The following is a 21,605-nucleotide window of genomic DNA, read 5'->3' as shown; positions in this document are numbered from 1 at the left end:
CTGATCAAACACCCATTGCAGGCAGTGAGCTCAAAGGAGGATTGACCAACATGGTTGCATCAGTCAAGCTGCAAAAATAATTGTGTTACCCAAGTCTCGGGTGCTTTATCAAGGTTTCATTTTAAAACCATGGTGATTTCCCAAGCAGCAAACATCCAGCTGTTGTTGCTCAGAAACTGGTTGGGTTTTTTTTGAAACACAAGACGCTGTCTCCCTGGTTTTGTTTGTTGGAGGGCTTTGTTTTGTTTTTAAATTTTTTCCTGCTCCACAACCCCACTTCCTGTCTGACGTCCCTGTTTCAAAATCAAACTGTGCTGACCCACAGGGACAGCTTTAGAACATTCAAAAAAACAGCTTTTTTTATTTCATATTTGGGTTTTATTAGAACTTCCCACTAGGCCCCTTGGAAAAGAATACATTTTCCCCCCCAATAATGTCTTTAAATTCTCCTGCAGTGTCACTCATGTGTTTTGAGTCCCAGGAACAATCCACCATCCACCTCCCTCCAAAATGGTGTTTTGAAGATTTCTGTTTTCCTACTTCCTCCCCAAAATCAATCATCTTCACTGCTGCAGCCTTCAAACTCGCTCACAGGGGAATATTTCAGGCACTCCGAGGCGCCCATGCTGCAGAGGGGGATTAATCCAGGCAGATATATGTGTCCACATGGAATCTGCCTCACAGAGATGGTATTGCATGTGGCTCTTTTTCCAGAAGTCCTGCGGTGCACATCAAGTGATCTGGGGCCAATGACTTCAGCACTCACATGAGGATTACTCATCTAATTAGGGGGTTTGCAGGCTCTGCCCCGGCGTTTCTGTGCGCTGCTAATGTCATTGCACTGACTCCTGGAATATTTGTCATTTAGTGACTGGCTCGGAGGTTTGTTTTCCTTGTTTTCGGGGTAGATTTGCCCCCGACACGGCAGCAGCGTGTTAAGCACAGGAACGATGCACAAACGCCGTGAGCTTTAGGATGTCAGTGCTGTAAAGAGGTGAAAACAACTCTCCAAAGCTCCGTTTAGCCGAGGATGTGGAGAGGGGACTGACTTGTTTTCCGCTCAGCGGTGTCACCACGGCGTCACCATCACTTTCCCCCGCCCAAGCCTTCCTTGGGGCCACCCCGGGCCTCTGCAGCAGCCCGCTGCCGCCGTGTCCCCCGCTGCCGCCGTGTCCCCCGCTGTCCCGTGTCCCCCCGCTGTCCCGTGTCCCCCCGCTGCCGCCGTGTCCCCCCGCTGTCCCGTGTCCCCCCGCTGCCGCCGTGTCCCCCCGCTGTCCCGTGTCCCCCCGCTGCCGCCGTGTCCCCCCGCTGTCGCCGTGTCCCCCCGCTGCCGCCATGTCCCCCCGCTGTCCCGTGTCCCCCCGCTGCCGCCGTGTCCCCCCGTTGTCCCGTGTCCCCCCGCTGTCGCCGCTCCCGTCTGATGCAACCACAACATCACCACGTGGCCCCGCGCGGCTGCTCCGCGCCGCCAGCCAATGGGAAGCGGTTCCGCCACTCCGGGGGGCGGGCCCTCCCCGCCTGCTCTTCATTCGATAGGTCTCTCCGCGCGTCCATCAGCGGCGAGCGAGCCAATGGGCGGCGGCACCGCCCGTGCGGCGGCGGAGCGGGGCCGGGGCGGGCGCGGGGGCCGCAGCGGCCGAGGCGCCGCGCCCGCTCCATGGAGGCCGCGGCCGAGGCCCCGGGGGCGCCCGCGGCGCTCAGCTGCTTCTCCTACAACCAGGACTGCACGTAAGCGGGGCGGCCGCCGCGGGGCGGGGGGCGACGGCGGCCGGGCCGCGCCGGGCGGGGTTGGTCCGGCCCCGCGGCCCGGAGCGGGGCGGGTGCCAGCGCCCCCGTGGCGCGACAGGTCCCCACAGGGGCGGCCCCGCGGAACCCCCCCTTGGCCGCACACACAGACACACACGGGCCGTGGTGCTCCATCCCAACCGGAGCTGGATGCTCCGGTTGGGGCCCGGCTGGGGCTCGGCGAGCCCGGGGAGGCGGAATTGGGAGCGGTCGCCGGGCTTTGCCTCCCCCGCCGCTCGGGAAGCGCTTGGGATGCTCAGGGCAGCGGCGTTCCCCCGGGGCTTTGTCTGCTGAGAGGGTGTGTGGCCACTTGCGAGGTGGCGGCGTTGCCCAGGGCCACCAAAACCCTCGCGGAGGCTCTCGGCGAGCGGCCCGTGCCGGAGCCCGGCCCAGCTCGGGGGAACAGCCGCCCCAGCCCCGCTGACCTGCGCTCGCCCTTCCCAGCCGGGACAGCAAAAACCTCCCGAAACAGCGAGCCACACACGGATGTGGCAGCCGGATCGGCCCAGACCGTGGGGAACGAGATAAGAATCAGAGATATGAGCCTCATTGACACCTGGAAACGCCGTTTCCTTTGCATTAGCGGGCCCGAACAAAGGCTGCTTTGAGGGATGTGGATGCGCTGCTGGTCGCTGCCACCAGTACAAACGCTGCACGCTGCTATTGTGGGCTGGCCGCTAACTCAAGACCTAGATCTTGCTGCTTACTACGTCTGGAACTGGGCAGAGACAGCACTTGACAAGACTCGGCTCACTGGCCTTAGCAGTGAGAGCAAAGCTTCCACAGGCAGGATAAGTGGCTGTGTCAGTACAGGTGGATCAGCCCCTGGCTGAGGAAACAGCCCCTTCTGTGTCCCATGGGTCCTGCCTGCACCCTCCCAGCTAGATCTGTAACTGTTTGCTCCTCCAGCAGCCACAGGGCTGTAGGAAGGGATGAGTTTGCTCTCTCAGAGAGATACTTGCCTTTTGTAGGCTGCAACAGTCTCAGATGGAAAACTGGATTTCTGAGTTTGGTACTCTGTATTATTTAGGTTGGAACCTGAAATTGTGCCTTCACAGACCACTGTGCCAGGAACTGCTCATTCTCCCGATATCAGGGTTTAACCCCAGCCAACTCCTCACTCAGTGAGGTGGAAAGAGAACCAAGAGTAAAAGTGAGAAAACTCACAGGCTGAGAAAAGACAGATTAATGATTAAAACAAAAGCCACACATGCAAGCAAAGCAGAACAAGGAATTCGTTCCACACTTCCCGTGGCAGGCAGGGCTCAGCCATCCCTGGGACAGCAGGGCTGCATCACACACAACAGTGAGGACAAAGGCCATCACTCCAAATGTCCTCCCCTTCTTCCTTATTTCCCCCTCTTTATCCCCTGAGCTTGGAGGGCCTGGGATGTCCCTGGGGTCAGTTGGGGTCAGCTGGCCTGGCTGTGTCCCTTCCCAGCTCCTTGTGCCCCCCCCAGCCTCATCACTGGAGGGGTGAGGAGCAGAAAAAGCCTTGACTGCGCAAGCACAGCTCAGCAACAACAAAAACATCCCCAGGTTACCAACCCTGTGTTCAGGACAAAGCCAAAACACAGCCCCACACAAGCTAATATGACAAAAAGTCCCCATCCCAGTGGAAACCAGTACACCATCCCTGCAGGGACTCTTGCTGTCACCTGGACAGCTTCAGCCCTGAACCAGCAGGTTTTTGCTTTGTCTTTGCAGCTCCCTGGCAATTGGAACCACAACTGGATACAGACTTTTCTCCTTAAGTTCTGTGGAGCAACTGGACCAGGTCCATGAAAGCAGTAAGTCTCCTGTTTCCCTGGGGAGGAATATTGACCAGAAGTACTTTAAATCCGTGGGAGTCCTTCACCTTTGTTGGAGCCCCACTTCTTTTCCACTGCTGTCATTGTGACAGCAGCATCTCCTGCTGCAGCCCAGCATCCAGAGGCAGTTTCCCACTGGAATGTTTCAGGTACATGGGCAGCAGCCCACAGGCTTCCAGCACAGCTGCTGGATAACTCCCAGGCTTTTAATCCAGTGCGGTATTTACAAGCAAGATGTTTTTAACAGGTTTTCCATGTAAAGAAGGTCATTCCCAGCAGGCCTGCAGCTCTTAGCTGTGCTCACAGCAGCATACAACACACACTGAACAGCCCAAAACAAGCCTGGCTTCATGGAGCAGGGACTCCAGGCTGCTTCAGGCCAGAAATGCTTCAGCTGAGATGCACTGGGGATAGATAACACTTCCCAACTGGATGTGTTCAGCCAGTGAATGTGTTCTCCAGTGGCTGCAGAAGGAGCCTCAGCAGTCAGACACAGCTGCCTCATCTGGAGCAGGGTCCAGGCTCCTTTCCCAGAGTCAGGCAAGGGGAAACAGGTCCCTGCTGGTGACACACTCAGGTTGATGGGCTGAGGCACAACCAGCCCCACATGACAGTTGTGGGGCAGCCTTTGTTCATCCAATACAGCCCAGCCCAAACTGAGCATCACTCAGGGCTGGGCACACTGGAAATTGCAGTCTCCAGGGATTTAGGTACAGAGCCACCAGCACCATTGCACTGGTGCCTTCTCCACACAGCAGGAGTCATCCCAAACACCAGCACTGTCTGCTTCCCCAGGGAGGCTGGGAGAAACACCAAGCCACAACCAGGTCCTGCCTTACCTTAACAAACCCTCACACACCCCAGAGAAATCCCTGACCACAGGCAGGGAGCTCCCCCCTTTATATTCCCTTCCCAAGGATCTAGTGCAGCTGGAGTGCTTGAGGATTATCTTCATCTGGGCCCTGCCCAGGAGAGAGAGCAGCACTGTCAAAGAGAACTTCATTTCTGCCTTCTGGGGAAGGTTCTTTAACCCCTTCCTGCTCTGACCTAATTGCTTTGTGTCAGGCATGAGAAAATTTTCACAAAAACAATGTTGGACACCTTAGCACAGAGCTTTCCAACCCGATCCCCTCTTGAGCTGACTCTTGTTGCTGCAGTCGAGCCAGGCTGAAGGCTCTGCCTTGCTCTCCTTGTGTGCCCAGATGAAATCCCAGATGTTTACATCGTGGAGCGTCTGTTCTCCAGCAGCCTTGTGGTTGTGGTCAGCCATGCCAAGCCACAGCAAATGAATGTCTACCACTTCAAGAAAGGGACAGAGATCTGCAACTACAGCTATTCCGGTAAAATCATGTCCATCCGGCTGAACCGGCAGGTGAGAGGGGTTATCCAGAGTTATCCCACTCTGGCTCTTGCTGCTTTTGCCTTTCCAGCTGGGAGCAGCCTGGGGAGGTTTGCAGGGAGGCTGTGAGGGGGATTGGAGGGGTGGGTGCCTGTGCTCTCCTCCCAGCCCCACATGAGAGGCCTCTGACAGGAGCTGCAGGGCTGTGGTATCACCTGCCACCGCTGTTTCCTTCAGGAAAAGGAGGCCAAGGCCTTGTTTTGGTGGCAGTTGCACAAAGGCTTTTTGTCATCTGCCTTCTTGTGTGTTCAGGACAGAGCTCTGCCAAATAAACACCTTTTCATGTTGCTCCCTCCCTTGGATTCCACATTCTGACTTCAGGCCCACCTCTGCCATCTCGAGACCTTCAAAGTCTCGAGACAAAAAACCCAGGAGTATCTGGAATTCTGTGGATAAGGCAAAAAGCTGCTTTCAAAGTACTGCTAGCAGCCTTGTTTTGGTTTTAAAGGTATAAAACCCATTCAGGCCACTTACAGTGAGGCTTTTAGAGTGTTACTTTGTGATGTGACACAGCCTCATGCTGCCCTGAGCTCTTTTGGAGGATTTTAAGTCATCTTTTTATCCATAATTATTTTCCAAGTATATGCCCTAAGAAGCAGAGGACATTTTACAATGAAGAAATAAGCAGTCTGGGTAATTGTATATAATCAGCCTCTCCTCAGTTAGCAACAGTGAGACCTGCAGTGAGGCTCTCTGGGCTGAGCTTCCAGTAAGGCTGTCTTTGACCAGGAGTTCCTGTACTACAATTAAATCTGTCCTAAATTGATTTTTTTCACTTAAGCTTACAGTGAAACTGGCAAACAAGAGACTTCCTTTGAGTTGCAGATAGATGTGTGTGTGTGTGTAAAAATAAACTGGGAGGTTCTGCTGAGCAGCTCTAGGAGATTGGTGTGAATAAAATAAGTTCAGGCTGCTCCCCATGTGCTGCTCTGGAGCTGCCTGAAGGTGATGCACAGAACCAGCTGTGCATCCGCAGTTCTTGGCTGCTTTACAAGCTGGGGTTCAAATCCTGGGCTGAGCTCATCCTCTGGCTGTGCCACAGACACACCAGGAGGGATTTGAAGATGCTACAGATGTTTAGAAACACAGAATCATGGAGTCATTTGGGTTGGAAAATATCAATAAGACCATCAAGTCCAACCATTCCCCAGCACTGCCAAGGCCACCACTAAGCCCTGTTCCAAAGTGCCACTTCCACACAGTTTTTTAATCCCTCCAGGGATGGTGACCCCACCACTGCCCTGAGTAGCTTGTTCAATGCTTAATAACCCTTTCCATGAAGAACTTTTTCCTCAAGTCCCATCTAAACCTCAGTTTGGGTAGGTTGAAGAGAAATCATTATTTCAGTTTGCATCCAGGACTTAAACTGGTGGTCTCCAGATTCTGCATGTCACAAATTCTTACCTGAGCTTCTGTAGGAAAGCTGCACTCCATTGGAAGTTCACAGAAGGACAAATCCCAGACAAGGCATTAAGTCAGGAAAATGGTGACAAATTAACCAGGAGCAGGTCTCAAACAAAAGGTGCATGTTTCAGTCTGTTCCCTCTGTGAAAAAGTCCTCATTGTGCAAACAAGCAAATCCCTCAGTTGTTGTTGTGGGAATTCTTAGTTCCAAGCTCCATGATAACTCTGAAGTGTGTGAAGGCAAATCCTGATTTGTCTCAAAGGGAGGAATCAGGCTGTGCTCTGGGACTGCTGGGAAGCTCCTGTGTTTTCCCTCACTGCTGAAACCCTGCTGAGCTCTTTGCAGAGGTTTGAGGTGTTTATCTGGCTGTGTCCAAACCCATTTCAGCCCCAGATACAGCTCAGTTGTCTGACCTGATCCAGTCAAACTACACAACAAGCTGGTGGGAAGTAACATTTTGGGCAATTAGCAGTGCCTTGACCCTGTGTAGCAATCACACCTCACCTCACCTTGTCTGAGGCTCTGTCTGTGTGCACAGTGAGGATAAACCCCATCCCAGTGACCCCCACGTGGCCACAGGGCTGCATGGAGGCCAGGAGGGGTGAACCAGCTCTCTCCAGATCCTGCTGAGCTTGTCCAGACCTCTTCTGCCTCTTCACCTCCCAGACTTTCCTGGATTTTGTCCCTGTGGGTGCCAGCCTCTCTGGCTGCTGTTTTGCCATCATCTGGAAAGCTCCCTTCACCTGGACATCAAGAGCAGCCCATTCTGGGAAAGCACATGGTGGCTTTGCCCAAATCAGCTGTATAAATATTCCTCTGCTTGCAAGTGGATGGCTCTTACTGTAGAAAAGGCAAAGTCTTCCTGGAAATGCAAAATGGCTCTGACACAGCCCCAGATGCTGTGGTTAGCAGGAATAGAAGTGGGAAAGAGTTTGATCTGAGAGTAATGGTGGAGCAAGGCAGAGATTTTTAATGTGGGTGTTTCAAGTTAGTGACTAAGCTCCACATTTAGATACTAAATAAGTGGCCTCATTTCTGAAGAGGTGGAGGCTTCCTGGACATGGATTTGGGTGCTCCAACTTCAGGATGGATGGGGTCTGGGCTTAGGCTTTTATTGGGATGTTTTTAGTGCTTCCGAACTCTTGGCACTAAGGGAGGTGAAGCTGTGCACTTGCTGGACTTACAAAGCTCAGCCCTTCAGCCAGACCCAAAGCCTGGTCCCAAAAAAAGCCTCTGTGCAAAAAGCCTCCGTGGTGGCACACAGGGATCTGGAGCAAGCTGAGACACAAAGCTGAGTGGCCACAGAGGTGGTGGCCCAGGGCTTCCCCATGGCTGGATGGATGTCCCTGGCAGGGTCAGCAGAAGAGGTACAAGCACCTGAACTTGGTTAATCCCAGCCCTTCAGCCAAGTTGGTGCAAGGGTGACTGTCCCTGAACAAATGAGTCTCAGCTCTGTGTTTATGCAGTTCTGCAGGGCACATAAAGCAGAGTCTTTCTGCTAACACCAAATGGGAAAAGAAACATTAAAGTGCTGGACAGATGCATTAAGTTTAGCAGCAGTGGCAGACCCAACACCTCCATGTTGTCTCCCAAATCAGGAAGAAGTCAGAGCAGAATTCCCATCTAGGGGCACACTGACAAGCAGGATTGCAGCCTCTCTGCTGCCAGGTCTTTGTGATAAAAAAGTAATTTGTTAAGAACTGCAAAGAGAAGTTGGAGTAGGAATAGATGGCAGTCAAGGCCTGTGGTGGGGTGTTACCATGATGGGTCTTCCTGTTCCTGGGGATGTGGAAGATATAAAGGAGCAGAGAAGTCATGAAGTTTTTTCTTCTCTCTAAAGACCAGATGCAAAAACTCAAAACAAGGTTCGTACAAACCCAAATGTGAGAGGGGACGGAGAAGCAGAAGAGATCCCGTTTCCGTTACATTTCAGTGTGTGGGAAATTCCTGTTGAGTTTGTCTGACAGGAGAGGTTTGGGTTTGGGAAGTGTGGGAGCAGCAGCAGGCAGTGCTGGTGGGGTTCTGTGCATGTCCCCTGTGTCCTTGCAGAGGCTGGTGGTCTGCCTGGAAGAGTCAATTTACATCCATAACATCAAGGACATGAAGCTTTTGAAGACTATTATGGACACACCTCCCAACACAACAGGTGAGCATGGGAGAGCTGTGTGAAAGGGAGCTTTGTAGAGCCACAGCATTGTGTTAGAATTTAAACCAGCCTGTGGCCTGGGCATCCTAATCCAGAAGTCAGAAATGCATGGAGGCAGTCAGGCAGGCTTGGGAGAATGACAGGGTAAGCCGAGTTGGAAGGCACCCACAAGGATGACTGAATCCAGCTCCTTGCCCTGCACAGCACCATCCCAACAATCCCACCCTGTGCCCAGAGTATTGTCCAGACTCTCCTTGAGCTCTGTCAGGCCTGGTGCTGCGACCCAGCTCTGTCCTGAGCAAAACCCTGCCCTGCCTGGAGCAAACCCCTGCTCCATCCAGAGCAGATGCATCAAAGGAGAGCAGAGATGGGCAGAAGGGTCTGACTTTGTCCTGGGATCAGCTCCCAAAGTGATCACCAGGAACAGAACACACAGCCAGGCACAGCACCAATCCGTGCCAGGGAGTTCCCAGGAGCTGCAGCCTGCTATTCCATGCAGGCTGCAAACCCGAGGGGCAGGGCAGGTGGCTGCAGCACAGATCCTGTGTGTGTGGCACAGGGTGAATCCGGCTTTCCTGCTGCTGGGAGAGGAGCTTTTTTTAGCAGCGGAGAGGGAAGCTTGGCCGGGTGCCCGCGTTGCTGCGCTGTCCTGCAGCATCCTTTCATGGCTGGGTGCTTGGGAAGCTGCTGATGTGCTCACATTTGGCCTCAGGGCTTTCAAGGGATGCTCTTCCAGCAGCTCCCCTGACCTACTTCAGGTCACTCCAGATGGGCTCTCTGTGTGGATTAAACATGCTAAATGCTGCAAATATAATTAAAGTTTAAAACCTTCCCGAGAAGGCCCGGCAGCAGGATGGGCAGGGATACCCAGGCCTGGAGCTGTTCTGCAGAGGGGCTGGAGGATCAGGTCATGGTTTAAGAGCAGCAGCAATCAGCCAGGGCAGGACTGGGATGCTGCAGATCACAGGCTTCATATGGGCTTAGTGTTTTAAACCCTTTTTACTGTAACAGCTGTCATTGAAATGAGCTGAGTGACAAGTGCAGTGTCCCTGTTGTCCCTGGGCCATCTGCTTTGGTCCCAGGCTTGACCCCAAGGGCAGTGTGTCCAGTAGGTCAGGGCAGTCCAGCCTCACTGCTCTTTGTGCAACTTGCTTAGGAGTGGGGATGTAGGAGAGCGTGGAAAATGTGCCAACCCCTAAGGTGTGTCCTGGGCATGGTGACACCAGCACAGGCAGGACCAGGGTTTGCTGCAGCCACACTGGCCAGTCACAGTGAGACCTCTGGCTGTTCCTGGCCAGCACCTGGCTCCTGATCCAGCCTCTTCCATGTAGGAGAGGAAAATGCCCACGGTGTCCAAGACAGTTGTTTTTCATGTGATTCACATCAGGGGCAGCATTCGAACCAAGGAGGTCACAGTGCTTTGGGTGACGTGTGTGCTGTGGGGACACATCTTGGGAATGACTGCAGCTTTGGGAACCACCTCACGTGTCTCCTGCCAAGCCCTGGATGTGCCTGGACCTGCTGGCCTGAGGGCAAGGCCAGGCTCCCTAGACACGGTAGCATTTTTCCATGGTGCTTGAGGAAGCCGCCTGTGACGTGGCAGTCCCAGAGGTGCCATCTGAGCAGTGCCAGCCTGCCTCCTCCCCCCTGAGCCCACCGCTGCAAGCACCAGGGAGAGGAGCATCTTCAAAGGCTGCCTGTGGCCCTGTCACCCTTGTTCCTTGTGTGTCCCTGAGGTCAGCCCAGTACACTGCCATGTGTGTACATTCCCATGTGTGTTTTCCCCTGGCCTGCTTTCCCGGCCAGAGGAGCAGAGGGAGCGGCTGACTCACCCCGGCGCTCAGAGCTCGCTTTGTTCTGCTCCAGCCTTCCCTGATCCTGTCTGAAAGGGCTGCGCTGATCCCCCCGTGCTGCCTGGGCGGGATGGAGAAAGCAGGATGCTCATCACAGCAGCAGTCTCTGGGCTATCTCTGCCTTCCTCCTATCCCTCCCTCTTTAATTGCCTTTTAATTGCCGGCGCTTTGCTGCTGCCGTGCTCCTCGTGCCTCTCCCGGTGCGCCATCCCTGGCACGATGTGCTCGCCTCTGGACGGACGGGGAGCGGATCCCCGGGGCCTCTGGCTGATCCCGCAGCTCCTGGCTCGGCTGCGGTCTCTTTGTTTGGTTATAAACAATGACCTCAAACGAGAGCTGCGGCCGATCCTTCCCCGCTGCTGCTGGGCGGGGGCCAGGGCCGTGTCCCGAGCGCGGAGTGTGGCTGTGCCGCTGCCTTTAACCCCGCCGCTTCCTCCGCACGGGGGCTCAGGAAGCTCGCTCAGGTCGTGCCGGAGCCTTGAGGCGGGTTTGGAAGGGCTGCGAGCCCGCGGATGTGCGGCAGGAAGCGAGCGAGGTACGTTTCGTATGTGACAGGATTCACCGGGCTGAAGGAGAGGCAGGAAGAGATGCTCTTTTCCGAGGTCACCTGGGGGACGAGCGGATGGATGTACCCGCACACGGATCCATCCATCCCTGTCTCATCCTGGAATTCCTGCCCGCTGTGAAAGGAGCGTTTGGGAACCTTTGTGCTCGTGTTGGCGCAAAACCAGATGGCTCTTAGGGGGGAAGAACTCCCCCTGTGCTTCAAATTTCGCTACGTTCAAGTTCCTCGTCAGCCGGAAACTCCCTGCACATCTGGCGCATTTCCTTTGTCTTTCTCTGCTTCCCTTTTCCATTCAGAGCAGAAGGAAATGGCACTGCCTTCAGCCAGGCTGCAACGGGGCTGCACCCACGCTGGGCTGCTCCTCTGAGCTTCCAGCCCGGCACCGACACCCTGTGCACATCTGGACGTGTCCAGATGTGGCCGGACGGGAGTGCTGTCAGCCCTCAGAGCCACATGTCCTTCGCTGTTCCGTGCACCCATTCCTGCCTTCCCCGGGGAGATAATGCAGAGGGAAAGCCCAGAGCGCGCTGGAAAGGCGGATCTGGGTTCCGTGTGCTCGGGGAGGGTGGCAGGGCACAGCCGCCGTTCTGTCCCGTACCAGCAGATGTCCCCACGGCCGAGCTGTTCCCAGCGCTCCGGGGCCGAGCAGTCCCAGAATGAGGCAGAGCCCGAGCATCCCCTCTGTGCCCCGTGCTGTCCTCCCCCCGTCCGCAGCCTCAGCCGTGTCCCTGTCCCCCTGCCAGGTCTGTGTGCTCTCTCCATCAACCACGCCAACTCCTACTTGGCTTATCCCGGCAGCGCGACCAGCGGAGAGATCGTGCTTTACGACGGAAATACTTTGGTAAGTGCGAAGCTCGGCCTTTGGATACCGGCAGGGGCTGAAAACAAACAGAGCCACAGCAAAGCCAACGGGGCCCTTGGGAAGGATGAATAAATACACTCCACCGAGCTGGAGTGCGAGGGAATTGCCTGCGAGGCACATCTGGATGTATCCCCTTGCTCGGAGCAGACAGCTCTGAGATCAGGGCGTGCATCTCCCAGCACAGGGTGATATTCAGGGAAACGTGACCCACTGCCCTGCAGCCCCAGGGCCGCTGGGGGCTGACACGGGGGCTGCTGTGGGAGCATCAGCAGCCCATCCCATGGGAATGATGTGACCAGTGGCGGTCAGGGGGGCTGGGGCTGCTCCGGGCACAGCGCAGGACCTGGAGCAGCCGCTTTGGCACACTGGGCTGGAAGGGATGCCGAACCCAAAGTCACAAGGAGGGCAAAGTGTCCAAAGTCCCCTTAGGAAATCTCTCCCTGGCTGGATGCAGGGTCATGATTATCTGCTGTTGATGGCAGGGCTTTGGGTTACATAAGGCTGGTGGCTCCGTACGTGCAGCGAGAGCTGAGGATCTGCAGCAGGGGAGGAGCAGAGCACAGGGAAAAGGCTGCTGCTGCAAGAGGTGCTGCGAGGGCTGGGGCTCCCTGCAGGTACCAGGGTGGTGTCACTGCAGCTGGACCTGCTGTGCAGCACTGAGAATTGCAGGGAAGCCAGCTCTTATCCTGACAGAGAAGGACCAGGCTTTGCAGAGGGTGCAGACACAATCCTGAACCCTGGAGAGGCAGGGAGCTGAGCTTCTCTGCCCCTGAGATGAGCTTCCTGTAATCACAGTGGCCATAATAGGTGGGGAATGAACTCCAGGCAGGGCAGAGATAAACTGCTGAGGATGTTGAAGGGACACCATCAGTAGACGATCCCGTGGATCCATATCAGCAGGTGTGGACAGGGTACAAGGCAGGAACACTCTGCCCTCACACAGTCCAAGGATCAGCGTGTCCCTTTGCCCACACAGTCCAAGGATCAGCGTGTCCCTTTGCACTCACATTCTCTTGTGCATTACAGAAAACAGCCTGCACCATTCCTGCCCACGATGGGCCTCTGGCCGCTCTTGCCTTCAACTCCACCGGCTCCAAGTTGGCCAGTGCTTCTGAAAAAGTGAGTGTGGCTGCACATACCCTCCCTCTGCCCAGGGCTGCATCAGCATCCCTGAGCTGCCCCTTCTTAAACACAGCCAGCACAAAAGGGCCATGACTGGTCAGTGCATTGGGATCAGATCGAGCCCAGCTGGCAAACAGGAGGAGCCTTTGCATGTCCTGAGTTTCCTGGGTGTGTCAGGGAAAGGGCTCAGGCTCCTTGGCCTGCTCCTACATGATATTTCCATTTGCATTTTTTGCAGGGCACAGTCATTCGTGTATTTTCCATTCCTGGGGGGCAAAAACTCTATGAATTCCGGCGAGGGATGAAAAGGTCAGTTCATTCTTCTGGCAGTGGCAAGTACACAGAGGGCTCCCAGAGCCAAAATGTAAACACAAGGACACAGGGCAACGTCAGATCCTGGTGGCTTTGGCATCTTTAGCAGAAGGAAAACATGAGTAAACGTATGGGCTGAAAGTGTCACTGTGCCAGGCTGTGCCCAGCTCATTGATTCCCTTCAGTGTGTCACAGAACAGGGCGATGGCAGGGAACAGACATGGAGTCACTCTGTCCTGTTTACTCTGTCCTTCCTTCTTTCTTATAATAATGAAGTTCCCAGAATTGTCAGAGACCTCATTCCTGCTGAAGCTGTGCAGGAGATGCTGTTGGTATCCCACTGTTCAGCACTTTGGATATCCTCCCTGGTCTCTGCAGCACCAGAAGCTGCAGTGAGGCTGGCACAGATGTCCCTCCACAGGCAGCTCTGTGAGCAAGGACATTTCCACCTCTCTGGCTGTTTGTCACTAGCTTGAGGCTGCTCCCAGGCCTGCTGAGCAAAGGGATTAGGGAATTGCTCAGTGAGGCCACAGGCTCAGCAGCAGCTGTGCAGGGTGATCCTCACCATGGATGGGTCTCCTTCCTGCCCATCCACTCCTCTGTGAGCCAAACCCAGCAGTTCCCCTTGAATGATCACTGTGGAGTGACCAGTCCTGTCCTTGCTTGGCTCTAGGTATGTGAACATCAGCTCCCTGGTGTTCAGCATGGATTCCCAGTTCCTCTGTGCCTCCAGCAACACAGAGACCGTGCACATCTTCAAACTGGAGCACCTCACAGACAGGTGAGGGATTAGCCTGGCTGAACCTGCCTGCCCCAGGGCTGTCTCTGCTTCAGAGGTCTGTGTTTACACAGCTGCTCTCCGTGTTCTCATCACGTTCTCTCCATGAGCAATACCAGCTGCAAGCTGTGTCCTGAGGGACTCGTTCCTTGGAAGAGCCACACACTGCACCCCTGCTGTCAGGCTCTCCAGGCCTCTCTGGCTTTATTAGGTGCCACTGTTCTCTGCCCACTCCAGCCAAGCTGGTGCACAATGTACAGGTGCTCCAAAACACCCTTTGCCCATGTGAGATCAGGTCTGTTCCTGATGTTTTGTCACGCTGATCATGGCAACCCCACTGACGCTGCTTTGTGACCCTTCAGCCGGCCAGAGGAGCCTCCAACCTGGAGTGGTTACATGGGAAAGATGTTCCAGGCTGCTACCAACTACCTCCCTGCCCAGGTGTCAGGCATGATGAGCCAGGACCGAGCCTTTGCCACCGTCCGGCTGAACATCTCCGGACAGAGGAACATCTGTGCCCTCTCCACGTACGTACTGACCCTACTGACCCGGGCCAGGCCAGCCTTATCTCGTCCCCTGCCTGCAGGGCACGTGCTGTGGGTGCTGCTGTGTCTGTGTGTGGGAGGTTTTTGGCCTCAGGATGCTTTTCCCACCAGGATTCAGAAGCTGCCTCGGCTGTTGGTGACGACATCGGATGGACATCTCTACATCTATAACCTGGACCCGCAGGATGGAGGGGAGTGTGTCTTAATTAAAAATCACAGGTAATTCTGCCTCCACTCCTACCTCATACAGAGGCTGATCTTTTGAAAAATGAAGGGAAATGTCACCTGGCAGCACAAAACGGAACTGTAGGAGCAAGAAAGTTAGAGCTGAGTTTGTGATTGGAGCTATCTGATCTGACAGATGTGGATGGGAAGTTCATCAGCAGGCAGGGACACAGGACTTGGTGCAGGAGAAACCAGAGACATCTCAGATGCCATGGCAGCTCTTGGACTGGGCAGGCTGTGCTTTAGGGATGCCCCCAACAGCAGAGCTCCGACCACTGTGGTGTCAGGAGAGCAGAGCACCTTCTCCAGATTGGAGAGGGTGCTGGAGAGCTGACTGGGGGTAGGATGGTGTGAAGTGACACTGTGACAACAGCCCAGTGCCAAAGCAGAGGAATTTCTTCTTGGAAGGGGTGGTTAAGCATTGGAAGGGGCTGCCCAGGGAGGTGGTGGGGTCACTGTTCTTGGAGTTCAAGGAATGACTGGATGTGGCCCTCAGTGCTCTGGTCTGGGTGACAAGCTGGTGGTGATCAGTCAAAGGTTGGGCTCGATGATCTTGGAGGTCTTTTCCAACCGAAATCATTCTGGGATTCTGTGAAAACAGAGCCTCCCCCGCCGCTGTTCAGTCCATATGCAAATCCCATTAAGCACATAACCCCCCCCGCACACATCTGGGCTGCTTGGCTCCAGATGTGAAGCCTTTGGGGTGGGGTGAGATGTAACATGTGCTCCAGGCCGGGAGGTGGCTGCCAGCCAGGAAAGTGCCAGCAGCTTTTGGAAAAGCCACAAAACAAAAGCACTTCAAAGCTGCGCTGTCCAGCGCGCGCCGCCCGCAGCCCCCAGCCTTGTTATGTGGGCTCCTCTGAGCATCAGAGGGCTGAAAAGGGCCCTTGGGTCATGAGTTACATTACATCATACGATATCTCTGCTCAAACTCCATCCTAAACTAGCCAGGGCTGCTTTTCCCATCTAGTCTGCTCCTGTTGGAAGCTCTTCGGAGCCCCCTCTGTGATTAGAAACACTGTTTGCCTTTGTAACCTAAAGCTTTTGTGGTCAATCTGTTCCCTTCTGTTCCCATGCCAGCATTGTCCTCCAGCTGAAGTGGTGCTTTCCCTATCTCCTTCTTCACCCCCTGCTTTCCTTGTGGAGCACAATGCTCCCCTGTCCACAGCACTGCTGGGGCTGCTGCACGCAGGGATGGGGATGGGTGATGTGCTTCAAGATGTGGATGCATGGGCTTGTCTTAGCTGGAGCTGGGGAGGAACAGCCGGGATCAGAACTAACACTTCTCCCCTCTCTTGATCTGTACAATTAGTCTGCTTGGCTCAGGAAAGATGGAGGAGAACAAAGAAAATGACCTTCAGCCTCCAGTACCTCAATCTTATGCAACTGTAGCCAGACAAAGTACAGTGCCTTCAACTTCGACCATGCCAGGTAAGCACCACATCTGCCCTTCCTCAGGCAGAAGCCACAAAACCACCTGGGGCAAAGTGGAAAGCGTCCCACATTCCAAGGTTTCGTCCAGGATCAGCACAAGTGCACTGCACGCTGGGGCAGCAGGACTTTGGAGCTCACCTGGTTCATCCCCTGCCACAAAACACAGGGCACAAGTTTTCTGCTCTGCTCCCTGTGCCAAGCTGTGCCACAGACAGGCCCAAGGCAGAGCAGGAACAGCTCTTTGGCAGACAGCAGCTGCTGCCAGGTGGTTTCCAGGAGCTGGAACCATGGGTGTAGAAGTCAGGGCTCACTGTTTTTGTGGTGAGATTGCCTCAGAGTCTCTGAAGCCGGTATACCTTGCACTAAACTGCTGCAGGAAAACACTGGGTGACTATCTCATTATATTCCCAAGTGTAACACCCAAATCCAAATGCAGATCTTACTCTGGAATTGGTGCTTAGGTTCATGGCAGGAGGAGGAAAGCTGCTGCCACGGGAGCTGACCATGCAGCTCATCCATAATCCACAGTGCCCATGGAGACACCTTTCCCTTCCTGCAGTAACTCCTTGTGTTTTCCCCTGGCCAGGTTACTCGGAGGACGGTGGAGCCCTGCGTGGGGAGGTTATCCCAGAGCACGAGTTTGCAACTGGACCAGTCTGTCTGGACGACGAGAATGAGTTTCCTCCTGTGAGCATTCGGGACCCCTAAACCTGCAGTGCAGCCCTCATGCTAAGAAGGCAGAATCTCTCCCAGAAGAGATTCCATTGCCCCCCTCCTTGTCCCAGCTCACTGGGAAACCTAAAATAACTGAATGGGTTCTAGGGACAGTGCCAGGAAAATGACACCTCCACTAAACAGCAGCTGGGGATGGGGCAAAAACAATCAAACCTAAGCAGAGATAGATCTGAACAAACTTGCTGAATGATGTTCAGATCCAGACCTAACCTTTGTGCCTTGAGCAGATTCCTAATATTACCAGGAATAGTTTTAATTGGAACAATTTAGAAATAAAAACTTAATACCCTGTTGCATTTTCAGTCAGTTGTGTTAGTTCATGGAATGCAGCTGGAACATACCTGAACCTCACCAGTCTCTTCATTTCCAAGGTAACTGAGAAGGAAACTCCTTTTCCAAGTACAGAGATGAAAGGAATAGCAGAGTTCTAAGCCATTTTATGATTTTTATGTGGCACTTTCTCAGTTACCATTGGAAGGAGCTAGTGGATTTTTCAATCTGACTTCAGCCTGGCAGTGTCATTCCAGCTCCTTTTCCTATTCTGCACTCATTAATTAAGTACCTAATCCCTAATTGGACAAATGTTGGTCTGTGCTATGATCTGGTTGTAATCAGTGGTGTCTTCATAGCAGTAATGCAGCAGAATATTGTAATGGATTTCAGGTTGCAGCATTGGCAGGCTTTTGGAATTCCTTACTTCATTTTTACATATCCTGCTGTTGGAGTTTTGCCTGAAAAGGAGGAAGTACAAACCTTATCCCAGGATTCGTTCCATGTGCTGAGCTGACCTCTGTGAGGCACCTTTCTCTGAGCTGAGGCAAAGTCTTACTTAGATAAAAGGAGGCTGGCTCATGACTCCCTTTGAGCCAGCACCACCTAAACCCAGCTCAACTCCCACAACCCTCAGATTATTTCTTTCCTTACCTGCAACATTCCCTGCTGCAAACTGGGAGCAGGAATTTCCCAGCTGTCCAACTCCATTACTCAAGAAGGATATTTAAAATGTCTCCCTCTGTGTGCCCACCGAGAAGGTGATGGCCCAGGCCCCTGGAAGGAGCAGCAGGGACAGAGAGAAATCCTTTGTTGCCTTCTGCTAAACCTGCTCTTGAACTCGTGGTTTGGGGACAAGCAAATGCCAGCATGCAGGAATCACGCTGCTCCTGAATGAGGCTTCCTGCTGGGACTGTGCTGGATGAAAGCAGCCCCAAACCCCTGCTGCACCACAGCAGGTGCTTTATGAAATGAACTTTGATCCCTCCAAATCCTGTCATTATCCTGACAGAGCGGTGACATGTGTATTGTTAGGGAGGAGGTGGTGTGGGAAGGGAAGGTGCTTTCCAAAAATACTCCCTGATAAAGGAGGCTGAGCAAATGGAGCTCCCAGATAAAGCCCCCGCTCCTGGGTTTGGGGTTTGCCTCTCGCAGTGGGAGCACTCAGGATGTTTGGATGCTCTGGATTTCACTGAACTTGGCTGTTTTCTCAGCACTTGAGATCTCCAGTCTCAGTGAAGGGGGTTTCAGGTCATTCCTGTGCAGAGAAGGAGGGAGAGAAAACCTGACCTTATCCAACAAAAATGTTTTGACAGCGTTCGGCTTTGCGGAAACATGGGAAGGGTTTTGTTTGTTTTCCAGTGTGCAACAAAAAGACTTTTAAAAACCTCAAAACTTGTGACAAAATGGAATATTCACCCGCAGCCCATGGTATGGCTTTGAACTCAGACATGGTTCTGGAGAAACAGCAGTGCTCAAACCCCACAGTTTCTCCCCATTTTGAAACCTCTTGTCTTCCCTTGACCTCAAGCAAGACTTCAGAGGCTCAGCTGTTAAAGACTGAGGAAAACCAGCTTCAGCCTGACATAAAATCTGTCAAACACTGCCTGTTCATTAAGTGGAAGGAGGGACAGAGAGGAGATGAGGAGCCCAAGGAGGACTCGTAAAAAGTGGCCTCAGAAGAGGGAACGTGGATGTTGCTGCTGCTGGTGCCAGGATTGCAGAAGGAGGTTAAACCAGTTCAGTGACAATTCCTGCATGGATGGGGTGGATTGAGCACTCCAAGTCACTGCTGATCTTGGGCAGGAAGGACTCAGGTGTTACTGAGGGGGCTGAAGCCATGGGTGCCGTGCTGGATGTGCAGGGAGGAGGCTGCAGAGCCCCCACCCTGCAGGATCAGAAGATTTTACAGGGTGGGGAGAGCAAACCCAGCTGTGGCTGCAGAATTGTGGCAGTTTGGGCTGTTTCTGGTCACCTGCCTGAGCAGCCACCCCTGTTCTGTGGGTGTAGCAGGGACTGAGGTTTCCAGTGGTGCTGGGAGCTGCTGGGTGTGTTTTGGGCCAGGCAGGGCACTGCAGTTTTGGGGTAGTGCTGTGAGGTTTGGCAGAAGAAATCCTACACAGCCTGTGTGCAGCTGGGGAGTGCATCCAGGGGATCTCCCCAAAACTTCTGGGATTCAGCAGGAGGGATGATTTCTTCCAGAAGATTGGTCAGTGCTTTCCAGGCATAGGTGATCCATCCTGCATTTGGCTGCAGGACCCAGAGGTGAAGGTTTTATCAGGAGAGATATTTCATTAAGTCAAGTGAGACTGCAATCAGCTCTTCAAAGGCAGCTTCCCCTCACTGATACTCCATCACTCTTAAAAACCATCTCTTTCCCATCAGTTTTTGGCAGCTCCAAAACACTTTGGGCAGCTTCCTGTGCTGCCAAAGGATGCCTGTAGGAGGGAAAAAATCCGGGGAGATCTACAAGAGGGAAGAAATCAGTACCCTATCATGGGGTCCACACACCCCTCAGCTGCTCCAGACCACAGATGTTGATACAAGAAACCAGGTTGCAGATCCATCTCTGGCTCTCTGGAAGCAGCATTGGCCCAGATTCCTCCTGGCTGTTTGCTGGATGGTCTTTCCCTCATTCTGTTGCATGGATATGGACACTTAATTATTTTAAGTGATTATTTTTTAACAGCTGGCTGGTAGCAGAGGGAAGGCCACAGATTTTCCAGTGAGGCTCTACTTGTAATTATGGTTCACAGGGGATGAAGGAGTTTGGCAGAACCTGGCTCCTGCCCTTGTAGCTCAGACTGGCATTTTGGGCAGCTGGGGCTTGCAGGATTAATCTCAGCTTATCAGTACATTATCTGAGGTCCCTTGGGAATTGTGCCATCCAGTGTCAGTGCTTGTGCCTGGAAACCTGGCCAGTGATGGTCCTGCAGCTCCTGGAGAGACAGAGCTGGGAGGAGGAGCTGGCAGAGACCAGGAGCTGTGGGATGCACATCCCTTCCAGGTCTGGCAAGGCTGGAGCTGGGGCAGATCTGTGCCAGGGCTGCCCCTGCCTCACCCAGGAGCAGGGGCACAATTTCCCCAGGGTCTGAGGTGGGAGGTGAATCAGGGTCCTGCTGCTGTCTGTTCCTCTCTGCTCCTGCCTCCTCTTTCACTTTCCTGGCTTTGCTGGTGTTTAGGCTGGGCTTTCCCTCCCCTAATCCTGTCTAACCTGTTGGAGTTTAACTCTGGGATCCATCTGGAGACCCCAGAGTGATGCAGGGATACCCAGCACAAACCCTTCCCTCCAGCCACACCAGAGCTGAGCTTTTTGGGAGCACTTGGTGAGGCAAAGGCACTTCACCCCCAGGAACTGCACTGCCCAAAGCCTGGCTCTGCTCTGCCCAGTGCCAGCCAGAGACACGCTTATCACTGAGCCAGATGGTTCCTGTTCCCAGGACTGTAAATTTGGGGAGGGGGAGAGCAAATAAATAAACCTCTCACCAATCTGCCTTTGAATGGAAAGTAAAACACTGCAGGACATCCCTCCCCCTGCTCCTCCCGTGTGCGTAAAACCAACTGGAAATGCTCCCTGGTGCTGGGAAAAGTAAGGCCCTTCTGTTTTGATTTTGGTAGATAATCTTGTGCCGTGGAGGTCAGCCAGGCAAGGCGAAGAGGTCATGAGGAGAAGCAAAACATCCACGCTTAGGACAGCTGCTGGGAGGTGCTTTGGAAAAGCCAGGAGTTTCGAAGAACAGATCTGTGAGTCCCCAAGATGAGAAAAAAAATATAAATTAAGGTGGGCCACACTTTTTCCTCGGTGTAAGTGAACACCTGGCCCTTTTAGCCCCTGTTTTAATTTGTGTCTGGGTGGGGTGTCAATGTACTGTATGCACATGGCTCTATTTAACAAACTCTATGTTAGAACCACAGTGTAAATGCTAATTTAATCAGATTTGTATGTAACCAGAATTTTATATACCCATTTGTCCCTTTTCTAATTTATGCTGTTTTATGTGTATAAATGTACTTATAGGAAGAGATATTAAACTTATGTCTTTGTACAGTATATACAGACTACTTTAACCCAGGCAAAGTATTTTTGCAGTGATATTAGAGAAGATGCCATTTGCTATGCTGAAAGACAGAATAAAGTCACAGTCTGTCCCTGGCAGCTCCTGCTGTACTTTTTGGGGCCCTAAATGTGTCAGCCTGGATTAAGGGAGGGGTTTGGGGGGCTGGGGCGAGGGCAGCACACCTGGGTGAGTCCACACAAGTCCTCTTATGGCTAAAGAAAGATCTGGGTGTGTAAATCAGAATCCAGAATGGTTTCAGAACACCCTCACTCAGCTGCTGAGAAATCCCAGTGGTTTCTC

The 21,605-nt window shown here is 53.5% G+C and overlaps 1 protein-coding gene across 1 annotated transcript; it reads left to right on the top strand.

The window, feature by feature from the left end:
* The first annotated feature begins 1,585 nt into the window (after positions 1 to 1,585).
* Positions 1,586 to 21,403, top strand: WIPI1 (WD repeat domain, phosphoinositide interacting 1). The gene is made up of 13 exons (XM_086857515.1): positions 1,586 to 1,728; positions 3,493 to 3,575; positions 4,799 to 4,968; positions 8,450 to 8,546; positions 11,708 to 11,805; positions 12,853 to 12,945; positions 13,187 to 13,257; positions 13,934 to 14,041; positions 14,401 to 14,565; positions 14,695 to 14,802; positions 16,121 to 16,239; positions 16,829 to 16,929; positions 20,866 to 21,403. Exons 1-13 carry the CDS (start codon positions 1,658 to 1,660, stop codon positions 20,911 to 20,913), a joined length of 1,332 nt encoding a protein of 443 aa, XP_086713641.1. The 5' UTR covers positions 1,586 to 1,657; the 3' UTR covers positions 20,914 to 21,403.
* Positions 21,404 to 21,605: the final 202 nt, after the last annotated feature.

The sequence above is a fragment of the Cyanistes caeruleus genome, chromosome 19, assembly GCF_971803275.1.
Source record: "Cyanistes caeruleus chromosome 19, bCyaCae1.hap1.1, whole genome shotgun sequence".
In the NCBI taxonomy this organism is placed as follows: domain Eukaryota; kingdom Metazoa; phylum Chordata; class Aves; order Passeriformes; family Paridae; genus Cyanistes; species Cyanistes caeruleus.
Note: the sequence above shows the minus strand (reverse complement) of the source record. Positions and strands in the feature narration are given on the sequence as shown.